The sequence below is a fragment of the Gekko japonicus genome, unplaced genomic scaffold, assembly GCF_001447785.1.
Source record: "Gekko japonicus isolate JY-2015 unplaced genomic scaffold, Gekko_japonicus_V1.1 scaffold1159, whole genome shotgun sequence".
Classification (NCBI taxonomy): domain Eukaryota; kingdom Metazoa; phylum Chordata; class Lepidosauria; order Squamata; family Gekkonidae; genus Gekko; species Gekko japonicus.
Genome location: NW_015160245.1, coordinates 222,860 through 235,266, shown reverse-complemented (window position 1 = coordinate 235,266; position 12,407 = coordinate 222,860). Strand labels below are relative to the sequence as shown.

At 44.4% G+C, this 12,407-nt stretch overlaps 1 protein-coding gene across 1 annotated transcript in view; it reads left to right on the top strand.

Moving 5' to 3' along the window:
- Window positions 1-278: 278 nt before the first annotated feature.
- Window positions 279-12,407, top strand: part of FUT8 (fucosyltransferase 8 (alpha (1,6) fucosyltransferase)) — a 96,255-nt gene continuing 84,126 nt past the window's right edge. The window contains exon 1 of the mRNA XM_015413753.1: window positions 279-669. Within this exon, the coding sequence (XP_015269239.1) occupies window positions 467-669 (203 nt within the window). The 5' untranslated portion in view covers window positions 279-466. The remainder of the gene's footprint in view (window positions 670-12,407) is intronic.

Below are 12,407 nucleotides of genomic sequence, written 5' to 3'. Positions count from 1 at the left end.
TTTTTTTCTGCATACTTGTCTGTGGGCCCATCTTGCTTCCTGATTGATAGGGCAGTAAAGTTTGCCATTAGAGAGGGGAATGTGCTATATTCTTAACATAGTTCTTCAGTTGATGTAGAAAGTTTATTCCTATGTAGTTTCTGAAAAGTTGTAATGCTGTCAATGGGCTTTCTAGTAGCCAAAGAACTTTAGATGTTTCTTAGTACATTGTCACCTTATAAAAGATGAAATTACATTTTAATTTTATTTCTTTTCCACAGACTAGTAAGACAGAACATCGATGATGCTAGAACTTGGATTACTTATCCTTAATTATCATTGTTTTTAAGATCTGCTGTTGGAGATATGCTGTGACAAATACAATGTGGTAGATCAAAAGTGAAGAAACCTTGGAATCTTTGTACCAAGGAATTACAATGTTTGTTTTGTGAACAAACCTATTTGGTGGTGGACTGAACATTTGAAAATGCGGCCATGGACTGGTTCCTGGCGTTGGATTATGCTCATCCTCTTTGCGTGGGGAACCTTGCTGTTTTACATAGGTGGACATTTGGTACGAGACAATGAACATCCAGATCACTCTAGTCGAGAACTGTCAAAAATACTTGCAAAACTTGAACGGTTAAAACAGCAAAATGAAGATTTAAGACGGATGGCAGAATCTCTCAGGTAGGCTTCTAAGAACTATTTCTTAAAATATGAATGTTATGTTTCATGTTCTCTGTATAAGTAACCTGAATTCATACTAATACAATCTCTTGCTAACTTCCCTGAATTCCATATTTGGAGTTATTTATAAATGCTGCCTTCATCTGTTTGGAAATAGCCTGGTAGGGTTCCCCCCCCCCCTCTTTTTGCCTATGTTCCTTCATGGTAGAAATATAATGGTGCTGTGTGTGCATTAGTACTGCTGTTGATGGCTTTGGGTGAGAGAAAATGGGTTTAATCCTACTGGTCAGCAACCCTAAATGCAGTGCCTTTCTTTGGAGGAAGGCTATACAAAGATTGACAGGATCCCATCCAGGGAATGTAAAATCTAGCAAGACTGAACAAATGAGAATACTTACACTATTTTAATTTAACTTTGACTAATCCTAAGGAACAGTTTAAGATCCCCAGTCTATTTTCCTATTTATTTATTTATTTCCCTTCATGTCACCTAAATAGAAGGGAAAGAAGAAGGAAATGGTAAGCTTTTAGTTCCCTGTTAGATTCTTTTCTGATTATTATAACACATTATATATTTGGCCAGTTTAAACAAAAGAAAATTAAGAATTTAATAATTTTTCATTAACCATGTCTCTTACTTCCTCTGGGTCTGTATTAAACTCCAGTCTTCCAAATGATTTGGAATTGGAGTAAACAAGCAGGGCACCCAGAAGGACTTTTGGGTGGCATCTTATTTTCCCTCCCCCATTGTTTCCTTTTTTCCTTCTATGAAAGTGCCCATAGCTTCTCCCCTTTTCTTGCTTCCTTTTACCTTCCCACCTGCCCACCAAGTTTTTATCTGAGCTCCATCTCCAGCTATAAATATTCTCCACAATGGGGACCCAAAGCAGTTTATTCTTCCTCCTCTATTTTATCCTCATAACAATGTCGTGAGGTAGTTTAGGCTGAAATTGTGTCACTGGCCCAAGGTCACCAAGTGAGCACCATTGCAGAGTGGCTATTCCAACCTGGGGGAAAGGGAGAGAGAGGTCTAGTGCCATTGCAGGATTGGTCCTGAGCTGCTACTTCTGCCCTGTGGTTTAAATCCTGTCATTGAACTGTTACTCATGGATGGCTCCTCTGGCATGAAATTTTGGCCTGAGGAGGGATTATGCATTATGGGAAATGTGCTTGGTAGAGTGGCTTTTGGAGTCTGTATCGTATGTGAGATGCCATTTGTAAAATATGTATTAAAAAAAAAGTATGTGAGATGTCATTTTAGTAGAGGGGGTGGGTTATCTAAGGGAGTTGAATATTTCTTTCTTTTGGTGAGTAGACCAAAGTTTGGGTCCAGTGGCACCTTTAAGACCAACAAAGTTTTATTCAAGCTATAAGCTTTTGTGTGCATACTCAGTTCTTCAGATACATTAAAACAGATTTCCCCAAGCCTTCCATATAGGTAGAGGATGGGGTGGAGATTAGTTGCCAGGAAGAGCTACTTAGAATCAAGATACAAATACAAGTGTTAACGAACAAATGTGAGAACTACGTTTGAGTCCAGTGGCACCTTCAAGACCAACAAAGTTCGATTCTAGATATAAGCGAGAACTGAGAGACTTAGCATGTGTAGATGCATACTTCTTCAGATACATTGAAACAGATTTCCTCAAGGGTGGGAGTTTGAGGAAACCTGTTTCAATGTATCTGGAGAAGTGTGCATGCACATGAAAGTTTATACCCAGAATTAAACTTTGTTGGTCTTAAAGGTGCCACAGGACTCAAGCGTTATTTTATTGCTTCAGACCGTCATGGCTACCCACCTGAATCTGTTGGTAAGTGTTAGAGATCAAGCTAGGCTTTTTATATGTATAGGATGAGTGAGTGTTAGAGATCAAACTAGAGATGTATAGGATGTCATTGAATTGAACTGAACTTTCTCCAACACTGATGTGATGTATGAGTTTCATAGGTATAGGTGTGGAAGGAATATTGACTTTGGGATATGGATAGATAGTCACCTTAGATGCAGTATTTGTCTCAGTCCAAGTAACGTATATGAGAGACCAGCTGGATGATATCACTGACAAATTTTGTTGTGGTTTGTGGTTCTTCATTAGCCCTGAATGAGGTATTTGTGTCTGTAATCCTCATGAACCTTTCTTCTTCAATAGATTCCCAATGTAAGTAGTTTCCAGCTTTGGTGTCCCCGTTCCCCCCCCCCCCCCGAACCTTGCTTTAGGTACCATAGATAGGTTTATGTCTTGTTAGTTTGCCTTAGCCTAGCTTGCCAATAGGAGACGTTGCTGAACTAGCACAGCTGATTGGTTGGTACTGAACAGGTTTCTGGTGATCTGATTGAATTAAAACCAGTTGAAATGTTGTGCCTCCAGACATTCATCCATCTGGTTTTCAGAAAGCTATGGGAGATCGCAGGCATCTGGAATTCTAATCATTACAGAACACCGTCATTTAGTGTCTTGAGATAACTGTAATAAATTGGTATTGTTAAAATACATGATCTCATTGGGAATGCATGTTCATTTTTATCAGTACAATAAAAATACACTAGACCGTCTAGTGCATTTTTATTGTACTGATTTTCCAAAGAGCTCAGGGTGGCATCCTTGATTGTCCCTTCTTTAGTTTTTTCATAGCAACCCTTTGAGGTATGCTAGGCTGAGAGAATATGACTAGTACAAGGTCTCCTAGTGAGTTTCATCGCTGAGTGAGATTTGAATCTAAGCGTCTGAGATCCTAATCTGGCACCCAAACCACTACTGTACTAGATAGCATGGGCATAACTGTAGCAAAGCTTCTTCACTAGGAGTAAGGGATAGGCTTTCAGTTGTGATGTACTTATGTTTAATTTCAAACATGTATGAATTTTAGATAACAGCAGACTTTTAGTGTATGAATATTTTAACTAAAAATTGAATCCTTTACAAAAGTCACTTTTATTGAAAATATCCATTACATGTTTGACATGTATGTTGTACAGCAAATATGAGGTAGCACATTAAATACATAATGACTAAAATTATATCAAAATGCATAAATATTAGAAATGCTCATAAATAGTGTATATAAGATGTACAGAATAATGCAATAAATATTACAAGCACATATATAGAATAACACAATAAATGTTGCAGACACAGTGGATAATGCCAACATAATGCATTACAACACAATAAACAGTGTTAAGAGTAAGTTCCAGAGGAGTACCCATTTTAGTCTGCTGCAGCCAGGATGGAGGAGTCTTGTGGCACATTAAATAATAGCAAATTAATATTTGCATTTTGAGGCAGAACCGACTTTGTCAAATGCAGGGTGTTACATTCAACTGGGAGCAATGCATCATATATATCATACCACATTTATCATTGTTCAGAGTGATTGACATGTGTTATCTTGCTACCCTGTAGAATAATTTTTAAGGTAGTATTTATCCCCATATTGCAGATGGGGTGGGCTGAGAGCCCATGGCTATGATAGGATTTCCACAGTGGACTTTCAAGCTTGTTAACCGCTAGGCTATATCCTAAGCATTGGCATTGTAGCTAGTGGTGGACCACAGTTAGTTAATATTTTATATGAGTTACCTCAGTCAAAAGATGTGCTGTTGCATTTTCCAGTAAATTAAGCTTCTGAAGAATTGCTAAGGGCACTTCTGTGTAGAGAATGTCCATACGAGTCATTACAAGAGCATTGATCAGCAGAAGGGAAGGCAACTTTCAATATAAGATGTAGCTGAAAGAAAGCACTTCTGGCAACCAACCTGTTGCTCCATCAGTAAGGCTAGGCCAAAGAACACTCCTGAATTGTTCATGATCTACAAATGAGAATGTCACTGCATTCAGGTTGGGACGTTAATACCATCTAGAAGCAGGAGCCCCCAGTGTGGTGCCTGTGGGTACCATTGGGCGCTCTGGCACTTTTTCTGGTACCCATCAAGTGTTTTTAGAAAGTGGGTGGGGCCAGATTTGTCTTTTTGCCCAGCATGTCTTCTGATTTGCTATTTGATTGGCTGTGCAGATTTTTTTTAAAAATTGCTGCTGCAGCAGATGTCACCACAGCACAAGGGTCTTCACTGCATGACTGAAGTTAAGCTGTGTGTATGCAAGAAAGTGTTTCAACCAATGTTTATTCTAAAAAGGCATCCTGTTAAGTAGAGTTTCTGCCTATAATGTTGACGAGTAACTGTTAGTTATGAACAATCTCACTCCCTGACATTTTATGGTTGGCTCTGCCTCCTTAGGCTGCCATTTGTGGCTGTTCTCACCACCCTGTATAGAATTCAGGATGTGCCCACAGGCTCAAAAAGTTCAGGGACCCCTGTTCTAAAGCATCAATTCAAGTTCAGCTTGTTGGTATAAAAAGTTATGAACTGCCTTGGATAATAGTGCTAGATGCACTAGAACTGATGCAAAGGTGGCAGAGAGAAAAATATGTCTTTGCTGCTATCTTGTAGGCCTGCAAAATGACTCATATGGCTTATTTCTGTCTGATTCAGCACAAGGATTCTACCAATGATGCTCAAGCTGTATCTGACCTGCTTCAGGTTCCCTACCTTCCAGGTAAACCGTGGAGCAGGAGCCTTGTAGAAGATAACTCTGTGTTCCAATCTAATGACCAGGTTTTCAGCAGAATCACTGCTAAGTTTCCAGAAATCTTCCAGAGCATCCTTTAAGCCAACTGGTTCTATCTAAATGTTCTGCTATCCTTGTTGAGAAAGGGAGGTAGGACATCCTGTGCATCTTATCATGACAAGGAGTTTACTTCATCACCCCCTCACCCTCAGATCAAGAACTTGGTACAGAAAGGAAGATCCAATGTTTATACTTTCTCATGGATTGGTCTTGTCAAGAATCCCCAATCCAAGGGATTCTTGGTACTGGCTGGCAGAACACAAAACTACAAAACCACGGTGTGTGAGTGTGTGTCCACACACTCACCAGTTCTGGTATCTGCCACCAGCCCCACACTGTCAGAAGCTAAGGGGCAAGTGTTTGATCTTACTGAGATTAATCAAGGTAGACTACTTGCAGAATGAGTTTCCAGAACAATTCACCTGGTAGCTGTACACTTTAGGTCACCTGTTGTGATGCCACACATAGAAGGTGCCTGCCCATGCCTTACACGTGAATAAGGTTTCAGCTACATAGTTACCCAGCCTGGTGAAGAAGCACACACCTCCATTATTGTAAGCAATGAGAAACAACAACCTCGAGAAGACAGCCCCCATTGCAGAACTGTTTGTAGTCACATACTACCCATCGCCTGCTTTGTTCCTGCGTTGGCATTTTGTGCCAAATGGACATTTGGTTATCAGTAGAATGGCCAGCTTCATCAGCACTACAATGGAGCATCCTGACGCCTAGATTTAACACCTGTCCAGATGCCATATTCTGAGTAAGGTTTTAGGTTACAATATTGGTCACCCCTTTTTAGGTAACCTCCCCTTCCCATAGGCAACCAATAGGATTGTTTTTGGGACAGACTAACAGGTAGGTGGGTCAAGAGGTTGGCACAGTAAAAGGCGAAAGATTTATGCGATCTGAAGAGAAACCAGAGATGGTAAATCGCAGCTGGATAAAATATGGGCATCGAGCAGCGATAAAATGCTATAGAGGATAAACAAATTTTTGTTAGAAGAACGGGCAAAGGAGGAAACAACTAATAAAACACGGCTTGCATGGGGAAAAGATGTAGGACATAATATAAGTTTAGAAAACTGGGAGAAAACCTGGAAATCTATAAAATTTATGAGAAGTGTTAATTATAAAGAAAATATATATAAATTATATCATAGATGGTACTGGTCACCGGATAGAATAGCTAAATGTAATGCTACATTCAGTAAGAATTGCTGGAAATGTAAAAGTAATACGGGCACGTTTTTCCATATGTGGTGGAGTTGTGTAAAGTTGCGTGATTACTGGAAAATGGTGCAGAAGGTAATCTTAGAAATAACTGAAATTGAAGTAGAGCTATCTCCGGAAATGGTGCTGCTGAACATGCTGCCAGAGAGTTTTAGCTGGAAGGATAAGTACCTGATAATTTATATATTAACATCTGCAAGGATTTTATTAGCCCTTGAATCCTTTACTGGTAACCCTTGGTGGGATCAGGACCTTGGTATAAACTGGCAAGAACCCATTTATAAATTGCCAATTGCTGTAAATAAAGCAATTCGGATAACAAAATGCAAACAAAAAAAAGATCCCCTACAGGGGGCCAAAAAAAACAAAAGAGAGAAAGGTGGGGTATAAATGAAGTAAATAAAGAATAAATACAGCTGAAGATGGGAGGCAGATAAAAGGTAGGTTGATGAATGGCTGAGGAGAGAATGATGCAGGAAGAGGATATAGGGATAGCCAAGAAAAGGTAAAGAGGTTAGAAAATTCCTTGAATATGTTTTGAGGGGGGGAACCTGGGGAGGGACCTCAGAGGGGTATAATGCCATAGGTGCCACCCTCCAGGGGAACTAGGGTTGCCAGTGTCCAGGTGGGGCCAGAATATCATCCAGAATTACACCTGCTTTCCAGATTATAGAGATCAGTTCCCCTGGAGAAAATGGCTACGGTGAAGGGTGGACTTTACGGCATTATACCCTGCTGAGGTTGCTTCCCTCCCTAAATCTCGCCCTCAGAAGGCTCCATCCCCAAATCTCCAGGGATTTCACAACCTCAATCGGGCAACACTAAGAGGAACTGGTCTCTGTTAGCTGGAAGATTTGATCTTCTTCGTGGTCTCTGTGCATCACACCTCTGGGATATAGTGCGCCTGCGCCGATTTCAATCAGTTCCTCTTGAAAGTGAAAGGGATTTTCGTGCCTGCTCCCCAGTCACGCACTGGCCCCACTGCGCATGACCAAGTGAGGGGCACGACAATTCCGCCAATTCTCTTCCGACCGCCATGCTGGTAGGATCTTCTTCACTTCAGTCGGTAAAAAACTTTGGGCTTTTAGGCCTATTCCTCATTTTTTCTTCGAAGTTTCTTCATTTTCTTCTTGTTTATTTTTGCTAAGTGAAAAGACTTTGTTTCTACCGATTTATTTCCTATTGGACTCTGTCGTGTGTTCCCCCACTCTCCCGGCTTATGGCCAAGAGGTGCGGTTTCTTTAAACAGTGCCTTAAGTGCGGCAGCAAGATCACCCCCCCCTCCAAGATGGACACTCACTTTGCCTTTTGTGCCTCAGGGAATTGCACCGAGTGAACTCTTGTGCTCATTGCGCGAAGTTTTTGAAGCAGACAAGGAAGAACAGAGCTGCTAGACTTCACATTGTGCTTTTGGAGTTAGCGCTTTCACTGATGTCGTCACAGGACACTTCAGGGCATGTGTCAATGTTGACTGCCGCCTTGGCATCAATGGCTGTGCTGACCCCAATATCGACTTGCATAGATGTCAACTGCCCGATGCTAAAACGCTCGGTCCAGACATCTCAGTCCTTAGCCAATACTCCCTCCAAAACATGCAGGGAAGGCAAGGACGGTCGGCCAGTCAAGCTTAAAAAGCATAGGAAAACTCCCCCTGTGCAATCTCCGCTGACCCCTTGGAGGGCCACGGAATCGAATCTTTTGGGGGCTGCTTCACTTGACTCTCAGTGCTGACAGCAGCCACAAGGTGTACACTAGTCGCCTTTGCTACGTCCTGTCCAGCTCACAGACTCTGAGCACGATATGGACTTGACACAGATCTCCCGGTCTTCCAGTGTCGAAAGTCTGCACTCAGACCGCAGAGCTGATGCGTTTGTCTGGCCTTCACAGCTCCGTCCAGATTATCAAGACCGGCCATCGGCACTGATCCATCCGCTGCCACTGTCCTCCTGGGACCAACGGCAGTGGCAATACTTGTATGAGGCCTATCCATTTACAGGCAGTATGCCGTGGTTCCCACCCCAACCAGTGGAGTGGGACTGTCAGTCCACCTCTTCACGCATGTCCCAGTATCGAGATCCTCCATTGACGCCGGAGTTCGCCCCATCTGTCGAGACCGATGGGCAAATCTCCCAAGCCATCACGCCCAATAGTTCCAAGATTTAAAGAGCCATCGAACCCGATTCCATCAATACCGATTCTACCTATGTCATTTTCCAAGCCGTCTGAGCACTCCACCTCTTCAGACGGCTCCTCCCAATCGGGATGAAAACCCCGATCCTCTGATGGAACCCTTGCTGCGGTGATTATCTTCCAATCTCCACTTCAGAAGACTTAAAATCCTACGGAGATTTCATCAAGTGGATGGCTAACACACTCACTCTGTCTATGGACTTGACACAGATCTCCCGGTCTTCCAGTGTCGAAAGTCTGCACTCAGACCGCAGAGCTGATGCGTTTGTCTGGCCTTCACAGCTCCGTCCTGATGATCAAGACCGACCATCAGCACTGATCCATCCGCTGCCACTGTCCTCCTGGGACCAACGGCAGTGGCAATACTTGTATGAGGCCTATCCATTTACAGGCAGTATGCCGTGGTTCCCACCCCAACCAGTGGAGTGGGACTGTCAGTCCACCTCTTCACGCATGTCCCAGTATCGAGATCCTCCATTGACGCCGGAGTTCATGAGGCCCTATCTGTTGAGACCGACGGGCAAATCTCCCAAGCCATCACGCCCGATAGTTCCAAGATTTAAAGAGCCATCGAACCCGATTCCATCAATACCGATTCTACCTATGTCATTTTCCGAGCCGTCTGAGCACTCCGCCTCTTCAGACGGCTCCTCCCTATCAGGGGATGAAAACCCCGATCCTCCGATGGAACCCTTGCTGCCTCAACAAGTGGGTGATTATCTTCCAATCTCCGCTTCAGAAGACTTAAAATCCTACGGAGATTTCATCAAGTGGATGGCTAACACACTCTCTCTGTCTATGGTAACCTGGTTGCGTTCTACTTCCCTACCGTAGGACACCAGGACTATCATTGAGGACCTTCCATTCGAAGGTGAGGGCCTTTTCAGTGCCATGACTGATACGGTCCTGTAAGACCTAGACAAAAGTATAAAGACGTAGCGGAATTTAGGTGTCACGTCGGCTCATAAACTATCCAAAGAGAAATCCTGGAACATGCCATGGTCTCGCAGATCCTCTCTTAAATCGTACCCAGAAGCACAGTGGCAGTGCTCACCCACCATGTCTTCCTGCCCTTATGGGCGCAAACTAAAATTCTCATCCATCTCTCAGCCTAAGGCTAAGACTTCGAAAGCTTCCAAGTGGAGTCTTTGACTCCTGTCGTCCCACCCCTACCTGCCTGTCTCCCTACTTGGATGCTTGGCAGCGAATAACATCAGATCGGTGGGTACTGTCCGTCATCGAAAAAGGGTACCTCATAGAATTTATTCAGGTACCCGAGGGCCCCAACTTAATAATTACTCCACCATCCTGTACGCTCCTGGAAGAAATCCAGAACCATCTTCAAAAGGACTTCATCGAACCAGTCCTGACAGCACAGCGTCAACACGGGTTCTACTCCCGTAATTTTACAGTCCCCAAAAAAGACAGAGGACTCCGTCCTATTATGGACCTCAGGGGACTCAACACGTTTATCTTCTATCGGAAATTCCCAATGACAGCGAGGGTCTCTGGATGGTAACCTTGGACTTGCAAGGCGTATATTTTCATATAACTATCCACCCATCTCACAGGATTTTTTTGCGTTTTGCAGTCATGGAAGGCCATTTTCAGTACATAGCCCTTCCTTTTGGACTCTCAACAACGCCCAGAGTCTTTACAAAAATGATGATTGTCATCATGGCGTACCTCTGTCTCCAGAGTGTACGGATCTTTCTGTACATAGACAATTGACCCTAACCACGGATGCATCCCTGTGGGGGTGGGGGGCTCACCTCCTAGGTGTGTGTGTGGGTGCCAAATGGGAACCGCATGTGGCCCACAAATGCATCAACTTCCTGGAACTGCTCACCATCCAGTATGCCCTAAGGTCTTTTTGCCACCTCGTGGCTCACCATGCGGTGGCAATCCTGACAGACAAGGCGGGACAGTGTCCAGGGGGCTCTGTAGACTGGCCTGGGAGATTTGGACCGAGTCTCAATCCCGGGACATGTTCATCATTGCTGCTCACCTTCCAGGATCATTCAATGTGTGAGTGGAGTTTCTGACCAGAGGAGGCGTATCCCTCCACGAGTGGGAGCTCAACTGGGCTTACCTCCAACCAATCTTCCACAGATGGGGTCACCCAGAAATCAATGCATTTGCGATGCGTCAGAACACAAAGTGTCATCTGTTCTGTACCAGGGCGGGACAGGACCCGCTGTCTCTGGACGGCCTTCTGTTCCCATGGTCCCACAGGTACATGCACCTGTTCCCACCAATTCCTCTACTTACCAGAGTGCTGAGCAAGATCATGAAGAAACAACTTCAATGCATCCTTGTGGCACCATGGTGGCCATGTCAGCACTGGTTCCCAACTTTACTCCACATGTCCCGGGGCACATACATGCATTTCCCCCGGGCACCAGATCTCCTCCTGACTCAGGAGGGCAGAGTGCTTCACCACGATGTACCACACCTCAAACTCATGGCGTGGAGAATCCCCTAGCACAGCTCAAAAACAGGATAAACCTTGTTCTATTGAACTGTTGGAAGCCAGCTACACGCACTTCCTATGAAGGGAAGTGGAAGAAATTCCTGTCGTACCTCGAGTTGTTGGGTTTATCACTGCCCCCTACAGACTTGAAGTTAGTTTTCGGATTTTTGTTGACCCGCCTGGACTTGGGTCTTAGTTGCTCTTCTTTAAAGGTCTGCTTAGCCACCATTTCCGCCTATCATCCTGCGGTGGATGGCTATTCTGTTTTTTCTCACCTGCAAATGAAGCAGTTTCTGAAGGGCCTCACTTGCCTCCTCTGGCTCGTGCCCAACTCCTTCCTGGGACTTACCTCTAGTACTGTCCAGATTAATGAGCAAACTGTTTGAGCCCATGGCCACATCTAGTCTGCAGCTTCTCTCATGGAAGACTGCCTTACTAGTAGCTATTACATCAGCAAGATGAGTGAGTGAATTGTCTGCACTTTGTGGCGATTCTCCGTATTTGGTTTTTCACCATGATGGTGTCACCTTGGCCCCGGATGTCTCTTTCCTGCCCAAGGTTGTTTCCGAGTTCCATTTGTGAGTGGACATTGTTCTTCCAACGTTTTTCCCATCCCCTACGAGCGACGAGGAACGCTGTCTTCATACTCTAGACATCAAGAGAGCCATACTCTTCTTCCTCGATAGGACAAAGTCATTCCGTCAGTCACCGCCCTTGTTTGTCTTCTACAGCACACCTGTGCAGGGGAAGAAGCTTTATTCGCAATGACTATTCAAGTGGATTGTGGAAACCATTAAACTGTGCTACTTACTGGCCAAGTAGCCACTTCCGGGCCTGCTCTGAGCGCATTCCACCCGGGCAGTAGCCACGTCCACAGCCTTCCTGAGAGGATCATCGCTCACTGACATCTGTCAAGCAGCAACCTGGGCTACCTCCCACACGTTCATGAAGCATTACACCCTGGATGTGTGTCCTCATCAACGTTCCGTGGTGGGACGGGCAGTGTTGCAGCCAGCGCAAGTCTAGGACCTTCAGCTCCCTCCTCCAGGTAGGCCTGTTTTTGCTTGCTAATCTCCCAGAGGTGTGATGCACAGAGACCACAAAGAAGATAAACAGGTTGCTTACCTGTAACTGATGGCAGTGGTCAGAAGGAACCGGCGCGATTGCCGTGCCCTCCCTTGGTAATGCGCAGTGGGGATGGCACATGACTGGGG